Source organism: Gorilla gorilla, chromosome 10 (genome assembly GCF_029281585.2).
Source record: "Gorilla gorilla gorilla isolate KB3781 chromosome 10, NHGRI_mGorGor1-v2.1_pri, whole genome shotgun sequence".
Taxonomy (NCBI): Eukaryota; Metazoa; Chordata; class Mammalia; order Primates; family Hominidae; genus Gorilla; species Gorilla gorilla.
In genome coordinates, this window is record NC_073234.2 from 138467958 (window position 1) to 138486792 (window position 18835).

The 18835-nt window shown below is 49.1% G+C and overlaps 1 protein-coding gene across 16 annotated transcripts in view; it reads right to left on the reverse strand.

The window, feature by feature from the left end:
* The window catches only part of PITPNM2 (phosphatidylinositol transfer protein membrane associated 2), a 166814-nt gene that overhangs the window by 48858 nt on the left and 99121 nt on the right, over positions 1–18835 (reverse strand). For all 16 annotated transcript variants that reach the window (XR_010129442.1, XR_008670451.2, XR_010129443.1 and 13 more), the window contains one exon: positions 1981–2153. Coding sequence is in view for 13 of the 16 variants with exons in the window: in XM_055358280.2 (XP_055214255.1) it covers positions 1981–2058 (78 nt within the window). In the remaining 3 variants the exon portion in view is untranslated. The remainder of the gene's footprint in view (positions 1–1980; positions 2154–18835) is intronic.

Genomic DNA, 18835 nt, shown 5'->3' on the forward strand with positions numbered 1-18835 from the left:
GGAGTGACAGGTATTTTGAGGAGCCCAGAGGTGATTCTATGCTCCAGAACAGCTTTGGGATCTCCTGGGGGCTGGAGGTCAGTCCTCCCGATCTTGACAGCCACCGGGAGGCCAGGTGGAGCTGAGGGGCTCCTGTGGTCTGGGTTCACCCTGGCTTGGGTGGGAATTGAGAAGCAGTAAGACAACAGCAGCACTGGCAGATCAGCCTGGTCCTTGAACAGGCTGAGCTATTTCCAGAGTGCTCAGAGATGGGGGGCTGATTTAAGCTGCTTCCTCTCTCTCCACTCTCTAGAAATAATTATCGGGTAAGTGGTTCAAGAGGGAATTGAGCGGTCCTTCTGAAGCAGCTCAGAGCAAACAGCCCCCCGGAGAGGCTGGGTTCACCTTCCATTCTTTTCCCAGCCAAGGCTCCCACATAGGGGAGCCTGGACAAACCCTTGCAGCTTCCTCAAGCTCCTCCCAGAAGGCAGCTGCGGCTGCAGGCTCTGCTGTGAGCTCACAGCTACCTCCCCTGACCTGGGTGGAAGGTGGGAGCCCAATAGGCGAAGCCAGGGATGGGAGGTGGAGGCCCTGCTGAAGCCTCTCCCCCACACCAACGACTCAGTCTGATGCTGTAATTAAGGGGTTGTACAGCAAGAAGCTGGAGGAAGGCAAGCCCCACTGGGTCACAGGGACTGGAGGCACTGATATGCCCAGAGGAGCCAGAGCCAGGCTGACAGCAGGTTCATAATCAGTGTGGGAAGCCCGAAGACCCTCAGCCTGGAGGGAAGCTGCCGGGCTAGGCCATGCCAGGCACTGAGGGTGGACAGGAGGCCAGCAGGAGAGCTGGGATGGAACCTCTACATAGAAAGGACTGCAGCCAGGACTGCGGCAAGTGGGAGCAGTGGTCCCATCTGGGGTCAGCCAGAGGCAGCCAGGTCTTGTGTTCCAGGTTGATCAGGCACTGAGTAGGGAGACTGGAGGTGTCTCCTAAGCAAGAGTCTCTGGCTCGTCAAAGGAGCCTGTCATCCTCAAACTCCTGTGTGCGTCTGTAAGTGAGCCACATGTCTGACACTCCTTTTTGAAAGCAGTCAGGGTGGTGAGGAAAGCATGGAGCTGGGAGCTAGGAGACAGGCCCTGTGTTCCTTGGCAAGGCATTTAACATCTCTGGGCCTCATACGCCTTCCTGTCTGTAGAATGGGGTGTTATGGACTGAATGTCTCTGTCCCCCTAAAAGGCCTGACCCCCAGTGTGATGGTATTTGGAGATGGGGCCTTTGGGTGGTAATCAGGGCTAGATGAGATCATATGGGTGGGGCCCTCACAATGGGACTGGTGTCCTTAGAAGATAAGGAAGGGTGGAAGATGAGGGATTACTTAATGAGTACAGTGTATTTGAGTGATAGATACCCTACAAGCACCATTTTCCAATCTGTGCATGCAACAAAATTACAGTTGTATCCTATACATTTACACAAATAAAAAACAGAGGAGAAAAAGAAAAAGAGAAGACACCAGAGCCTGCTCGCTCTCTGCCATGTTAGGAAACAGGGAGAAGGCGCCCATGTGCAAGCCAGGAAGAGGGCCCTCACCAGAAACCGCACTTGCCAGGCCTTGATCTGGGACTTCCGGCCCCCAGAACTGTGAGGAAGTGTGTTCCTCTACGCCCCCAGTTTGTGGTATTTACTGATGGCAGCCCAGGCAAACTGAAACATAGGAAAACATAGGGATAACATCTGGGCCAGGGAGATAATGGTGCTGAACGCAAGGGCAAGTGTTCACGTTGTAGGCGGCGGGACACAGTGCCAGAAAGCAATCTGATGCCGCGCGCCCATGGTGTGCTCTGTGCGCCTGGCATCGTGCCTAGAGGCCTGGGGTCCAGCACAATTCACACTTACCAGGAAGTTCTGGGGCAGGCACTGCACTGTGAAGGCCACAACTCCACCTAACCCACATGTGGTGTCTGTGCGCTGGCGCGACCCACCCTTGCCCCACGACCCACCTGTATCATGTACAGCTGGGCGATGCGGTACTCCTCCACGGTCATTGGCAGAGGAATCCGATATTCCTTTATAATCATCTTGGAGTCCAAGCCTTCCCGTCGATGGGGAACTGCAAGTTGGGACTTCTAGGCAAGGTTCCTTAAATAACCATGACAAAATTCACCAAGGACCCCTGGGAGACAGAGAGGACAGAACAGAACAGTCACTTTCTGCAAAGGCTGGTGAATACCATAGCACAGAGGAAAGGCCCGGTCTACACCTGAGGCTGGAATTCTGGCCTCTGATCAGGCATGATCCAACGGTGCAACTTTGAGCAGGTTCTCTCCTTTCCGATCTTTATTTTTCTTGTTTGCTAACAGCTACCAAAAGGACAAGTGAGAGGCTATGTGTAAGCTCTCTGATCAACAAACAGCCACGGGGAAGTAAAGAATTGTCACTCCATTAGCAAGGGCCAGGGTAAGAACACCGTGCTCTTGTTTTACTCACAATCCTAACAAGGTACAGCATCTATTTCCCCGGTACTGACACAGTGAGTAATGATAGCTGGTCATGGAAAAGCAGGCAGATCAAATAAAACTAAGCAGCACAGACATGAGACATTCACAAGTCAGCAGTCTGAGCCATGCCATTAGGGGCAGATGACATCACTGCCTCCCAAGGGGGAGACTCTGAGTGATTTAAAGTTTGGTTTCAGTTCAATCCAATAAGAAACATTTATTGGCATCTATTTTATTCCTTCCATTGGGCTATGTCTGGGAAGTAGATGAGACAAGATAAGCAGAGAGTGTGCTCATAGCCACCTCTATTTAAGTGACAAAGAATATATTTGATGAAGATTTGTCCCTAAGCAATCACATTTTTTTTTTAACTGGGCCGGGCGCAGTGGCTTACACTTGTAATCCCAGCACTTTGGGAGGCCAAGGTAGGCAGATCACTTGAGGTTCGGCGTTCAAGACCAGACTAGCCAACATGGTGAAACCCCGTCTCTACTAAAAATACAAAAATTAGCCGCAGGTGGTGGCAGGAGCCTGTGGTCCCAACCACTTGGGAGGCTGAGGCAGAAGAATCGCTTGAACCCAGGAGGCGGAGGTTGCAGTGAGCTGAGATCGCGCCATTACACTCCAGCCTGGGGGACAAGAGTGAAACTCCGTCTCAAAAAACAAACAAACAAACAAACAAACAAAAAAAAACTTAGTGCTTGGAAGAGGCGCATACTCCGTTATCTAGAAAATGAAATCACCCCTTAAAACCCAAGCCCCAGATGGCTGAAGCTTTGCCATAAATATCATTTGGTCACCTCCAAAGGTCACATGCTGTTAACATGAAGCCAAATGAAGGTTTTCAGGATGGACAATAAATAAATTTTATATTTATTTATTGTTTAGAGACAAGGTCTCACTCTGCACCCAGGCTAGAGTGCAGTGGTGCAATCCCAGCTCACTGCAGCCTTGATCTCCTGGGCTCAAGCTATCCTTCCGCCTCAGCCTCCAGAGTAGCTGGGACTACAGATGCACGCCACCCATACCCAGCTAAGGGTAGTATTTTAGCAAGACTACTCCAAGGACAGCAGCCAGGGAGGATTCACAGTGACCATGGGCAGGACTCCTGCTAAGTGATAAAAGCAAGGGCCTGGCCAGTCAGGCAACTTCCCCAGGACACGGCTCTCTATCGGGCATTGGAGTATCACCCAGGTGCTAAAGCATTACTGGGTAGCTAACAAGATTGAGAAAAACATTTACCAGAACTCTCAGGAATACCAGTAGACAGGGTTAAAAGAAGTTCTTAAATAAGCCACTTAGGGAGAAAGACAGAGAGAGGAAAGGTCTGATAAAGGGGCTCCATCCCTTGTGCTAGCCTAAAACAGCGGCTCCCAGTTGTTTAGTTCACAGCAGGTAGGAATGTCAGCCCGAATCCCATTCAAATTCTCACATCCATCCTGGCATTATGGGATGCCAAGGCAGGTGGACTGCTTGAGGTCAAGCAAGCTCAAGACCAGCCTGGGAAACATAGCAAGACCCTCCTCTCTATTAAAAAAGAACCCAATTCTCACATCCAGTTGCTTTAAATATAGTCCAAGTGAAGCTCTTTTTTAGCCGATTAGAGCCCAGATACTTTATATACCCCAGAAACTGCACCCAACATCTGCTGGCTGTAGATAAGATAACCCTAGATCCCAGACCCCAACTGCCCCTTGGAGGTCTCTGACCCAGCCTCCCCACGGTGCTGCTGAGCAGCATCACCTGGACACAGAAATCCCCTCTAGCTCCCCTCTCTCTGGGAAGTTTCCTTGCCCTGTTCCCCTCCTTGGGGTGGCTCCAGGCCCTGCTATATCCATAAGGACTCTTGCTAGGAGGGGCTTCCCCTCTCCTGCGACCTGTCCACCAGCCTTTCTGATCCCTGATCAACCCGAAAGCTCCCCAGAGGCTGTGCTCAAGTGAAAAAAGACCATTGCTGACCTTCTTCAAGGTCAATGGGTCTAGCTAACAGCCCATGGGACCTGCAAGTTTAGGGCCTGAGGCCCTGTGGAGTTCTTCCCCATACTCCCAGACTCAGCTCCGCCTAGGCCCACATGTCTATTCTCAAACCTGGCTGGAAGCTGAGGACACAGGAGAGAGAAGCAATGGCCCTACAGTCCCCAGGCTGCACCTTATCCTGTGAGGTGTGAAACAAGAGCTGGCTCGGCCAAAGTAGCAAGGGACCCAAGTCTGACACCTGGATGGACTTCCAGCTGGCTGGGAGGGTAGCACAGGCACCTGATCTGAGAAACTTACATACATAAAGGAGAGAGAGCTTTATGTTTGAGGGAAGTGGGAGGAAATTAGGGTTGGAGACGGGAAGGGAAAACTGAAGTTCAATGGGGGTTGTTTCTGAAGCTTCTTCACGTGGTTCTTCATTGAAGCCCCAGCATCGCCCAACTAGGAAGGCACAGCAGGTGCTTGGTGTGAAGCAGTACACCTCTGTGACGTGCGACACCCACTCCGCCTCTGTGGGGCCTCAGGTGGGCTCCTTTACTGTGGGGCAAATGCAGTGACCCAGAGTGGGCAAGTCTCATTTAGTCATCTAAATAACATGGTCAGACACAGACTCTAAATGTTCTTCAGAAACCTTAGGAGTCTAAGCATTCTGCCCTTTGAGAGTCTTAACCCCTCCAGGGTACATGACCTGCCCTGCTCATCCCCATGCAAATCAGTCCTTTCTCAGTCCTCTCAGATTCCAGGCCCACCAGGCACTAGCAAGGTAGGACCCCCTGAGCCAGATTCATCATGTTCCTTAAATGTCTCCATCACCTCAAATAACAACCAGGGGTGAAATCTCCGCAGCCTGAGCCAGCACCCAGATACTGGCTTGGGTCTCTGATTTCAAAGGCTCTGTGAGCACATGTCTGGAACAGATACCTAATGATGTTCCCCCACGGACAAGCTGTCAGGTGAGCTGTTAATTGCACAGGTGCTGTCCACAGCTCCACTGGGATATTTTTGCGTGCAGGCAGAGGGACACAGACAGAGAGGGAACACACACCTGGAGGGCCCAGAGGCCCCTTGGAGGCTCCTGGCACCTGGGTGGAGCGGGGCAAAGCTTAGGACCGTGCAAGGGCACAACTACATGGTGGAAGAGCATCAGAAAGTGCAAGTGCTCAGGATGCAATTCCATCAAGGCTGGCTTAGGGAAAAGCAACCGTGTTTCTGCCCGCAAGGAACTAAAGAGCTGTAGAGGTAAGTAAGTAGGTAGATACATGGATAGGAAGAAGGAAAAAACAAATAAATGGTTCTATATCTTACAGTTAAGTGCACGGGTGACTAATAGGAGAGAGGACTCAGAACTCTAAGAGTGACACAGAATGTGACGGGAGGTGACAGTTTGGAGCTCACTCTGGGATCTGACTGCAAAAGCCTCACAATGCCTTTACCAGCTGTGTGACCTCCTGGAAAAGCCCCTGTACCTGCTGAGCCTCGGTCTCTCCATATATAAAGTGGGGATAATACTATCTGAATTCTGGAGTTACCATGAGTGTCATGAAAACAAGGTAAGTTGCTCAGTCCAGAGGGGTCTCAGGAAAGGCTTCATGGAAGGCGGAGCCAGGCTCTCTGAGATCCATGGGATTCTGCTCGGCAGAGCTGAGGGCGGGTGTGAGAAGGACTCAATCCAGTAAGAAGGAACAGCGTGAGCAAAGGCCCCAGGGCAGGAACGTGGGGCTCCATTGAGTGCCTTCCCACCATGTGCCCCTGGCATGGCCAGGCTGCATCTTGGGGAGATGAGGTGGGGCTCTCTGAAGCATGAGTTTAGGGGCTTAGACATCCTTAAAGTCATCTAAAAAATAATTACCTGGCCGGGCACGTTGGCTCACACCTATAATCCTAGCACTTTGGGAAACCAAGGCAGGAGGATTACCTGAGCCCAGGAGTTCAAGACCAGCCTGGGCAATACAGTGAGATCCTGTCTCTTCAAAAAATCATACACTTAAAAAAAATTAGCTGGGCACGGCGGCAGACACCTGTAATCCAGACACTTGGGGAGGCTAAGGGCAGAGCTGAGGGTAGGTGTGAGAAGGACTCAATCCAGTAAGAAGGAACAGCGTGAGCAAAGGCCCCAGGGCAGGAACATGGGGCTCCATCGAGTGGCCTCCCACCATGCACCCCTGGCACGGCCGGGCTGCATCCTGGGGAGATGAGGTGAGAGGATGGCTTGAGCACAGGAGGTCAAGGCTGCAGTGAGCCATGTTTGCGCCACTGCACTCCAGCCTGAATCACAGAGCAAGGCCCTGTCTCAAAAATAAATAAATACATAAAATTCAAAAAAAGAAGAAAAAATTATCTGATGTTGAAATCCAACTAACCAAAAAGATAAGTCAAAATGAGGTAATAAATGGAGAAATCCTGATGAACACGGCATTGATATTTTTGAAATCATGGCAATTATGTGATTGAACTGACTATCAAAACCTCAACACTGTACACAAATGATAATACAACTAAGACAAATTTGGAGAAGAACAAAGGTAGAAATATAGTTTCCTCAACTTCCACAGCATAGAAGTTGGTTCATTAAGTAGGAAGAAAAATTAGTGAGAGATGAACAGGCAGAGAATGGAGGATTTTTAGGGCAGTAAAAGTACTCTGTGGGATACTACAATGGCGGATGCATGTCCTCATACATTTGTCCAAACCCATAGAAAGTACAGTATCAAGAGTGAGCCCTTGTGTAATCTATGGACTTAGGGTGATGCCATGTCACTGCAGGCTCATTCATTGTAACAAATAGGGCACATTGATGTGTGATGCTGAGAGGGGGGAAAGGGCATATGGGAACTCCGTACTTGCCACTCAATTTTGCTGTGAATCTAAAACGGCTCTTAAAAAAAATAAAGTTTAGGTGGCTTACGCCTTAATCCCAGTACTTTGGGAGGCCAAGGTAGGCAGATCACTTGAGGTCAGGAGGTTGAGACCAGCCTGAGCAACGTGGTGAAACCCCATCTCTACAAAAAATACAAAAGTTAGCCAGGTGTGGTGGAGTGCCTGTAGTCCCAGCTACTCGGGAGGCTGAGGTGGGAGGATCCCTTGAGCCCGGGAGGTGGAGGTTGCAGTGAGCCAAGATCGTGCCACTGCACTCCAGCCTGGGCAACAGAGCGAGACCCTATCTCAAAAAATAAATAAAGTTTATTGTTAAAAAAAATTAATGACTTTAACCTTTTAAAAGTTTTTCTCTCAGAAAATAGATTAGAGGTCACCAGGGGCTGGGGTTGGAGGAAATGGGAGTAGTTGTTTAATAGTTACAGAGTTTCTATTTGGGTGATAAAAAAGCTTTGGAAGTGGTAGCGGTGATGGTTGCTCAACATTGTGAATATACTTACTGCGATGAAATAGTACACTTAAAAACTGTTAAAATAGCAAAGTTTATGTTATATATACACTTACCACAATTTAAAAAAATCAATAATATACCAAAACCATTTAATTGTATACTTTTAATGAGTATATGTATGGTATGTTATTATACTTCAATCAAGCTATTTTCAAAAGCTTTTCTCTCACCTTTAACCTTTTAGGACTATTATCACTTACAATAAAGAAATCTTTTTCCTCAGTTTAGCAACTCCCATTTCACTTAAGATACATGAAAATTGATACATTTGTCTGGTTAAATTCAAATAACATTAAATTTAATTTTTACTTTAAAAACTCATGTAGAACATGATGCTTTTTTAAAAAAGATCATGTAGAACATGATACTTTTTTAAAAAAAGATCATGTAGAACATACTTTTTAAAAAAAGATTAAATTTAATTTTTACTTTAAAAATTCATGTAGAACATGATACTTTTTTAAAAAAAGATTATTACTACTCTGTATATGTCTGTTTGTATGAAGAGTGTGGAATAAACGTTGACTGAATGCTGGAGAGGGTTCCATCAGATGGATGGAATTTGTGGGCAACTTTTACCTGCACTTTATTACCTGATGTTTCAGAAGGCAGCAGCTGCAGCATTTGAGTGGTGTGTGTGTAAACAGAGAAGGGCTGGTAGTGTTGTGATTAAAATAAAATAATCAGCTAGACCTTCTGCCACCTCTTAGCTGTGACTGTGGGCAAATTGCTTAATCCTTTGATCTTTCATTTTGTCTTCTGGGGGTAAGAACCACCCCTGCCCAGCTGGGGTGTCTGTAGATTAAATGAGGTGATGCACATGAAGTGCTCAGCCCTGTTCCAACCAGCGTTCAACTAGCAAGAGTGAACAACAAGGTGGCACTGCTGTCCCTAGCAGGGTCTGGAAGGCGGGTCCCTGAGACACAGGGCCTGTGGGCTTCCTGGTAGGGCTGCCTACCCCCAGGTGCAGACAATAAACCTAGGCCTGGAGGAGGAGCAGCCCTGCTGTGGTGCTGGTTGGCCTTACAGCCAGGCACGGACCTACTGGGGTGAGATAGGGTCCTCCTCACTTTCTCCCTGGTTGAGCTGAGGCCAGGGAGCACGGCAGATCCTCCCGTATCAGAGCAGTGTGACTTGTGTGTCTGCCTCTCCCTGGAGCCCCCTTGGCCCGAAGCTGAACCCTCACTCAGACAATTTCATTACACCCAGTCCGGCTGCCTGGGTGCTAGCGAGACAGACACACATTTCATCTTGTCTCTGCCGGAGTCGTGACGGGTTAGACAGAATTATGTTTTACTGCTGTCTGCAGGGCATCTTTTGAGGCCTGGCACAGACAGAGAAAAAAAGACACATACAGGTCTCCAGAGGCCCTTCAGGGAGGAAGGCCAGGCAAGGGGTCTGGGTGGTCGCCCACATGCACAGCCCACATGGCTCTGCTCCAGGGATGACAGGGACCCTTCCCTGGGCTTCAAATGTGGCACCTGGGCCCTGGCCCTTAGAAAAGTCTTCAGGTTCCAGACCCTGGCATTCACGACCCTAGAAAGAACCCCCAGCCCCATGTTCATTGATGTCTTTGAGTAAACACCTGGCCAGACCATGTCAGAGTGGGGTCACTCAGGGAGGCCATGGAGCAAGAGACCAGCCGTGGGCAAGGCGCGAGGTGCAGGATGCATCCAGACCAGGGTTCCAGGCACAGGCAGACTACCAAGAAGAGCTGTGAGGGATGTCACCCAAAGAATCAAGGGCATGGCTTCCCACCAAGACACAGAGCACCAGCTGGGCCTCCCAGGCTGGAGCCCAAAGATCTTCCTGAACCTCCCAGGCAGTAGAGGAGAAAAGTGACACAGAAAGAGCTTCAGGTTCATGAGGCAGGGGTGGCCAGGCTGGAGGCATGTGATGAAGACTTAAAGTGGATTACTGGGGTTTGGCCCAGGACGAGGCAGGGTGGACCGAGCAGGGAGGCGGACAGCTCCTTTAAGCGGAGGCCATGAGACACCCTGACTGGGAGGGGAAGCACGAGAATTGAGTTTACAGAACTTAATCTGTTTTTCCATGATTAGCAGGGGTCTGACGTCACAGATGGAATTTAGTGAGGCTGTGCAAAGTTAAGGGGGGGATGGAATCCATCCAAACGCAGTTCAGCTGCATTCTGGTTATTAAGTCTGGAAGCTACTCCAAGCCAAGTTAGCGGGAGCCCCGGCTTTTGCAGCAGTGGGAAGCGAGGGAGCTACCGGCAGGTCTGGGGGCCTGGGACTCAGGACTGTGGGTATCCATAACCTCCTTCTGCCTCCCTTGAGTCCCTCTCCTCTTGCTCTAAGAGAGCTTCCTTCTGCTCTCTGCTTCCCAAACCTACTGGTTCCCAATCAGGAGCTGAAGCAGGCAATGGTAAAAGTACTTCCTCTCCAGATGCAGCCAGACAAGGCTCCCCAGGCCTCCCCTAACCATCTATGTGTATCCAGGGACCCAAAGCTCTGGATGAATGGGAGGCGGCACAGAGGGATAAGGGGCTGTTCTTTGTCCAGCAACCATCCCCTTATGCCTGGGCTGGGGTTGCAGGAGTGTGTGGCTGCTCTGAAGGTGTGTGTTAAGAGGTTAGCCCTGATCAGCTGCCTCTCTGTGTCCTGGAGCTGAAAGCAGGAGAGGTCACAGACCCACAGAATCGTCCAATCCCTGCCCCAGAGTAGTTCCACCCTTATGTGTTAGACACTGGGCTTCCAGCAGAGATTTCTTTTGAAGAAAGGATTTCTGGGCTAAGAAACAAGCAGAAGACCCTGCTGCAGGCCAACCCTCCCCTTACAAATGAGGAGACTAAGGATCAGGAAGCAGGCAGAGAGCTGGGTTGGGAACCAGGACCCTGACTCCCAGCTTCTCCCTCCACCCAGCCACATACTCCCAGGCATTAGAGGAGAAAAGTGACACAGAAAGAGCTTCAGGTTCATGAGGCAGGGGTGGCCAGGCTGGAAGGGCAAGGACCAAGGAGACTTTGAGCAGGAGGACACAGCTCCTACCCCCACCCCCCACAGATTCCTTGACACCTTTAAGCAGGACATGACTCCTTCCTCTAACGCTGGCCTGGGCAGTGAAGAGGGGGTCCCAGAGAGCTTTAAAGCCCTGGGCACTGCTGCAGTTACCCCAAATCCCACAGAAAGTCATAAATTTCACCATTGTACACCTGGAGTGCCAAGCTGGGGCAACTGCCAAGCCACTGCAGGAGTTGGTCACCAGATCCCATAGCACAGCAGCCACCTGGGGGCACCGTGGGGCTTGCAGTGCTCTGCAGCTCCAGGAGCAGGAGTGGGATGCTAGAGTTAAGTTATGAGGCATCGCTATGTAATGCCTCAACCCAAACAACAGCCCCAGGGAAGCAGTGGTGCTGACCACAGAGCAGGCTCCGAGAGGGCACATCCTGCTCAAGGACTGTGGCAAGGCAAGGGGGTCCTGTTTTTATGACTCCTCCTCCCTGGCTGTGGCTATCAGCATAGCAACCTCAGTTGGGTGGAAACAGGCACAAATGTGCATGTGAGGAAATAAGCTTGAAACTCAGAGCCTCCAAGATGATAAGCATGGCACGAAGGAGAATTATTTGGAACTCACCTCCTACCCTGGTCCTCTAGGGACCCTGCTGGTCACAGAGCTACTACCACCATCACACTGGCCTCCAGGGTTGGTGCTCCCCTAATTTAACACTGAGTATGGCTGAAATAAGACTGGGCCCTTAAACAAAATGCCACGGGAGGCTTAGATGTGACAACAGAAACAAGCCCAGAGGGGACCTTGGCCCCAGCAGTTAGGGTCTAACCTGTGGCTACAAAATCGTAGGCTGGGGTTTGCTCAGGGGCCTTCCTTTCTCACTCCTGGTCACCTCCCTGAGGCCACCACCATTTCAGCAGCAGCACCCAGACCATCCTCCTACATAAGAAGTGCCGGGGCTTTTCAGGAGGCCATTGGCCTTAGAAATGGCCAGTCCTTTAGGGGTGAAAGGTCTCAGCTTCTGGGGTATGCAAAAGGGAGGGCCCCCTGAGATGCTTAGAGGCTGAGAGCCTGTTGGCAGAGAGCTGGCTGTGCTGCAGGCCCTGTCCCAAAGCAAAACTCAGCTCAATCAATTCTCCAGGGAAATCAGAGCTTTCCGGAACCATCCAAGACACCAGAGTTGATAAGAGGCACTGATGAGATTTTCACCCGGGTTACTCCTGAACTGGTGATAAGCCCTTGTGATGACAGAGAAGATACATAATGAGAATACAAAGGCCCCTGAGTGCTTACTCCTCTGGGCCAGCCTTCAAAACTCTGACAGGACACTCCAGGAGGGCACAGCTCCTGCAGTCCTACTTCAGTGATTCAGTTCCTTCACTATTTCCCACTCCTGGTTTTATACCTTCTCTCCATCTTGAGTCTTCGTTACTTTTTTATTATTAATTTTTTTGGAGATGGAGTCTCACTCTTTGCCCAGGCTAGATAGAACACAGTGGCGTGATCTTAGCTCACTGCAGCCTCCAACTCCTGGGCTCAAGCGATCTTCCTGCCTCAGCCTCCTTAAGCAGCTGGGACCACAGGCATGTGTACCATGCCTGGCTCCAGTCTTCTTTGTTTCCTCAAATTCCCATCATCAAATGGACCAACCCATTGCACCAATCCACTAGCTGCTGTTGCAATGCATGGACGGCTCTGCTCCTACTGAAGGCCAACTCTCTGTCACTGGGGCCCATGCCCTCTTGTCATTCAGGGACCTTCTCCCGAAATGCTCCCCTCTCTTGTCTCCCTAATGGACCTCCTCATTCACCATCAGCATTCAAACATGCAAATTATAGCTCCCATATATCTGCAAAACCAAAACAAAACAACATGCCACAGCCCCCCTCAACTCTACCTCCTTGGCACCATCCCGCTTCTTTGATCCCCTTTATAGCAAATCCTCCTCAAGCTTAGCTATACTTGCTGTTTCCATTGTCTCACCTCCTGATCTCTTTCCAACCCACTTTGACCACCCCCACTCCACTGAAACCATATTGGTCAAGGTCACAAATGACCTCCATGTGGCTAAGTCGGCAGACAATTCTCATCAAATTCAGTCTTTCCTTAATTCCTGCATTTAACACAAATGGATTGAATGTTGGCTGCAGATGCCTCCCCATGGCTTGTGAGCAGGTGGGCACAACGCTGGGATCGAGTTTTTCCCTGGACAAGGTTCTCCTCTTTACTTGGCCAACATACCTCCCAATAAACTTCCACTTGGAGCCCACCATGTGCAAGATTCCAGCACTGAGGCTCTCAGCCAACTTACTCGGGTGCCTGTTAGTTATCAGCTGCAAATTATGAATTTTTGTTGCTCCAAAACAACAGCTGGTATTGTGCAGCCTGCAAGGAGCGCTGTGGGGCTAACCTCAAGTCCAGAGAGGCACAAACGCCATGCTGGAGTCTCAGTAGCCAGTGTCCCTAGTCCTGTCTCCTTAAGCCCACCCTACTCATGGTACCAAAGGCGCACCAGCCCACCACTCTGAGCCCCCGTGACTCCTTCTGCAATAGCTATGGCTGAGTGGGGTACAGACCCAGCCGTCCCTGGGTGTCCCAGCGAGGGTGTCACAGCCCTTTAGCTCAGAGAAATTGCCCACAGCTCTCTGTGTCGCCTAAGACAGGGTTTCCCAAACTTGCCACATTACAACAGTCAACTCCTTAAAGACACAGATGCCAGAGCAGCTGAACAGTCAGAGACTTAGTCCCCACCCCGACCCTGGCCCCTCATCCTTCATGCATCCTGTGAGGAGGAGGGTGTAGGAGAAAATACACAGTCTGCCCAGTCCTGCCTTTCCTGAAGGCATTCCCAGTGTGAATGGCCCCCTCCTGAAAATGGTGCCAGGGTCTCATCAGACCCCACATCCCAACAGCCCCCACCCTCTGGCGGGCATACCTGGCAACCAGACTCTTCTTCTTGCTCCTTGGTTTATAAATCTGGCCCATGGTTTTACACACTTGGGCCCTATTAATACATTGTAAGTGACTTAATCCTCACAACTCCCCCGAGTTAGATGTATTGTCCCCACTTATTTAAGTATTTTATTGTGATATAACTCACATGCCATGTAATTCACCACTTTAAAGTGGTTTTTAGTATACTCACAGAGTTGTGCAACCATCACCCCTATCTAATTCCAGAACATTTTCCTCACCCAAAAAGAAAGCCCGTTTCTCATTAAGCTCATTAAGCAGTCACTTCCCATTGCCCCAGCCCCTGGCACCCACTAAGCTGCTTTCTGTTTTGATGGATTTGCCTATTCTGGACATTTCCTATTGGTGGAGTCATACAATATGTGCTTTCTGTGTCTGGGCTTTTTCACTTGGCATCATGTTTTTGAGGTTCATGCTGTAGCATTGTGAGAACTTCATTGCTTTTTATGACTGAATAATATTGTGCTGCAAGGCTATTAGCCCCGTTTTTATAACTAAGGAGACCCAGGGCTTTGTGTCATTATGGTACCTTGCCCCTATTACTCAGTAAGTGATGGAGTCAAGTGTATCTTACTGTACAGCCAGGATAGTAAATAGCTTAAGAATTGAACCATCATCTTCTATACTTAAATCAATTTATATACATATGCACCCCTAGCATTGATAATAGCATTTTATGACTTACAAATTCTTTTAGCCTTTTTATTCTTGCTTCTTCAGAATGATCTCCCAAGGTGGAAAAGGTAACAATGCTCCCATTTTTGGAAGAAATGAAAGCCCCCAAAATTTAAGTGGTATATTCCAGGCTAAAGCTATGTATTGATGCGTGAACGGTGGCTGCACCTGACTCTGGATACAACACAAGCTAACAGAGCTGCTTTAATGCTTTTTAATAAAGATGCATGATTTAGAGAAACAATTTCTGTTTTTTTCTTTCAGAATATTTTGTAGGAAGTACAAACCTTCTGGCTGAGGGAAAGTGCCACTTAAACTTTATCAGAGTGGTTACTTGTTTTTATTCTAATGTTCTTAAATGATCTAGGAAATAAAGGTTGGTATCTCTTTCAAAATACAGGCATCTTGGTTCCAGCCCAAATCAGCTGCATTGCCAAGGGAAAGACCTGGGAATAAGAATTTTTAACAAGTCCCCTAGGTGGCTTAGATCAACAGAAACATTTGCCTAGAAGCCAAAGCTCCACAGTCTGGCAAATAAAGTCTTTAATATTGTCATCCCAATGCCAACCCCCTCTTTCAGTAAGAATTCTAGTCACTCTGAACTCCATGCACCTAACAAATGTTCATTAAGCACCTCTTAGGGTCCAGGTTCTATGATGGGTGCTAAGGATACAGGGGACCAAGACAGGCCTCAGGGAGCCTCCAGGCTCCAGGGGAGACAGACATCACATGAGTTATCAAAACCTAATGAGAAAAAAAAAGGGTGGGGGGAACCTGATGGGAAATACTATTTAGCCTCAAAAAGAGACAGAATTGGCCAGGTGCAATGGCTCACACCTGTAATCCCAGCACTTTGGGAGGTTGAAGCAGGCAGATCATGAGGTCAGAAGATCGAGACCATCCTGGCCAACATGGTGAAACCCCGTATCTACTAAAAATACAAAAATTAGCCAGGCATTGTGGTGCACACTTGTAGTCCCAGCTACCCAAGAGGCTGAGGCAGGACAATCACTTGAACCTGGGAGGTGGAGGTTGCAGTGAGCCGAGATTGCACAACTGTACTCCAGCCTGGGCAACAGAGCGAGACTCCATCTCAAAAAAAAAAAAAAAAGAGACAGACAGACATCACATGAGTCATCAAAACCTAATGAGAAAAAAAGGGTCGGGGGAACCTGATGGGAAATATTATTCAGCCTCAAAAAGGAAGGACATTCTGACACATGCTACAACATGGATGAACTCTGAAGACATTAAGCAAAGTGAAATAAACCAGACACAAAAGGACAAATACTGCATGATTCCACTTACAGGAAGTCCCTAAAGTAGTCAAATTCATAGAGACAGAAAGTAGAATGGTGGGTGCTAGGGACTTGGGGAAAGGAGAATGGGTAGTTAGTATTTAATGAGGACAGAGTTTTAGCTTGGGAAGATGAAAAAGTCCTGGAGATGGATGGTGGTTATGGTTATATAACAGTGTGAATGTCCTTAATGTCACAGAACTGTATGCTTAAAAATGGTCAACATGGGGCCAGGCACAGTGGCTCATGCATATAATCCCAGCATTTTGGGAGGCTGAGACAGGAGGATCACTGGAGACCAGGAGTTTGAGACCAGCCTGGGCAACATAGTGAGACCCCATTTCTACAAAAAATAATAAAATTAGCCCAGCATGGTGGCATGTACCTGTAGTCCCAGCTACTCAGAAGGCTGAGGCTGGAGGATCTCTTGAGCCCAGGAGTTTGAGGCTACACTGAGCTGTGATTGTGCCACTGCACTCCAGCCTGGGTGACAGAGCAAGACCCTGTCTCTAAAACACACACACACACACACACACACACCCCTCCTAAAAAGCTCTGACAGGAGCCACAGTGGAGAAGCCAGGTGCTGCCTGAGGGTTCCATAACCAGAAGGACCTGACAGCAGCTCCCAAGCGTGCTTGTCCAGGAGGGTTCCATGCCTAGGACGCCCTTCACCCTGCCTTGTCTCCTCCCGATCCTGTCTCTTGCCCGCAGAACTTTGTGCATCCCTCAGCTCAGTTTACTTCCAGCTTCCAGGTCTGTGAGATCCCGTGTGCCCTGTCTGCCTGCTCGTGAGCCATAGCTCCTCCATCGCCACTCTCCAGCCAGATGGCTGCTTGCTTTGCTAGGAACTCACTATGTTAGCTCTCCATTCCAGCTGCTGCCATGCCCAGGAAGCACCCATTCCCCAGGCCAGGGAACAGCTGCTCTCTCACTCCCTGGCATCAACCAGGTCTGGGCACAAATGCCATGCCCTCCCTGTCCCTTCTACAGTGTACATTTCCTCTCCTGCCCAGTTCAGTCCCATTGCCACACTTTGCAATGATCTGATTTGTGTACTTGAAGACTGCCTCCCTCCATCCCAGCACAGGTGACAGGAGGGCAGGGAACTTGTCTGTCTTATTTGTTGCCATAATCCCAGTAGATAATCCTAGAATGGTGCCTGAACAAAAGAGAAAAAGATAACACCTTTCATTTGTCTCTCCATTCACAGCAGGTGCTAGGCAGCCAGGGCCTGGCACTTAGTAGGTACTCAAGAAGGGTAATTGGCAAATGTTCACAAAAAAACCCTCTACAGGCAGATAACGCTGCCGCCAAGCAGCCAAAGTGCTAATTACAAACTGCTCTGTTAGCTGTTCCTTAGCACAGCTAAGATTCTCCAAGAATAGTGCACGCTCCCTGCCATGTCCCTGTTTCTTGACAGCGTCTGTGACTCAGACTTTTCATGGAGCCAGACTTGCCCTCCTCAAGAGCATGTGCAGGGCATAAATGTCAAACAGGACAACTGGATGTTGCTGCCCATGGTGTGGGCTGGGGGTGGGGGTATCTGAAGTCATCTCAGCCCTTTCTGATGGGCAGGTTTGGGAGAGACAAGCTGGGCCCTGAATGAGACATGGCAATGCCAGGCGGCCCAAATGCCCTTAGTATAATAACTACCACCTCCTCTCAGACACACTCAGTGCAGCTCAGTTTATAAACACTCTGCCGCCAACAATCTCGCTGGAAACTCAATGCTCAGAAGCAGTCAGGGCAAGATGGAAAGACAAAAGCCCAGAGGGACTGAGTCATTTGACAAGGCCATACAGTGAGTCAGGGCAGAATGGTACCAGACTCTGTATCTCCTGGGCTGTGACCCAGGACTTATCTACTGACTCTTAGGTGAGCAGGAAACCCAGGCGTCTTAGGTCACCAATAACCAGGTCCAAATGCTTAACTCAGAAGGGAGCAAGCAGGCAGAGCCAGAGGACCTAGAGGACAACGAAAGGCCCAGTCAGTGTCCTTAGGGGATGTGGGGACAGGCACATTCACGTGTCTGTACAACTTCACCCAGGCCTTGCTCCATAGCATTGTGAGCGGTGTGGCCTTTACAGTCCAGCCTCCCAGGGCTGCCAGAAACACAACATGCCTGGAAAGTTTCCCAGGTAACTGGCTCTTCTTTACAGAGCTATTAGCTTCCCTTCATCATGCCATAAAATCCTCCAGCCGATGACAGATCTCATCCTTCTCCAGGGAGGGAAACAGGGAAGAAACGAAACACAAAGGAAAAAAACCACTGGTCAAATTTGGAAAGCCCCATGGGCACATAACTTGGGCAGAAAAGGCATCAGAGATAGCTGGGTTGCTGCATTCAGTTGCACAGGCTATGCACTGTCCAACTCCAAGCGATGCCATTCTCATGTACTACAATATGAATGACACTCCCTTGAGTTAGGAAGTGCAGGGAAAGGACCTTGCATGATTTTGCGCAATGTCTTCAATATCCTCAAGGCCCACCCCTCGCTGACACCTTGTCCTAGGCCTCTCAGTTCTCAGGAACTGCTCGTTGATACCCCTCTTGCAGGAAGAAATGACCAAGGTTGGGGAGGAGTCAAGGCAAAGGGTTTGGCATCTATTTCGTGAGCCACTTGACTGGCTGGGCTGAAATCAAGCACTAAGCCCAGGACTAGAGAGAAGTATTAGCCACCTTTTAAGGGCTGAATCCCACTTATGTAGACTTTGTTCTATTTCTCTCCTCTTTCTGGCTCTCTAATTAGATAAATGTTAGACTTTCTCCACGTATGTGTCTTATTCTCTCTGCAGCTTCCTTTTCTTCCAGTGTTGTATTCTGGATTTCTCCACGTTTGACTTAAAGTTCTGTTTCGTTGTTCAAATCTGCTTCATCATTCTTTAGAGCTTTTAATTCTCTGCACATATTCTCAACTTTGCCTTTTATTTATTTAAATGCACTGAACAGTTATTTTATTGGCTATGCTTAAATATTGCAGCATCTGAAGTCTCCAGAGTCTGTTTCTGCTGTAAATTGTTCGTGCTGGCTCTGGCTCTTAGTGCTTTATCTCCTCTTGTACTCAGTTATTTTTGA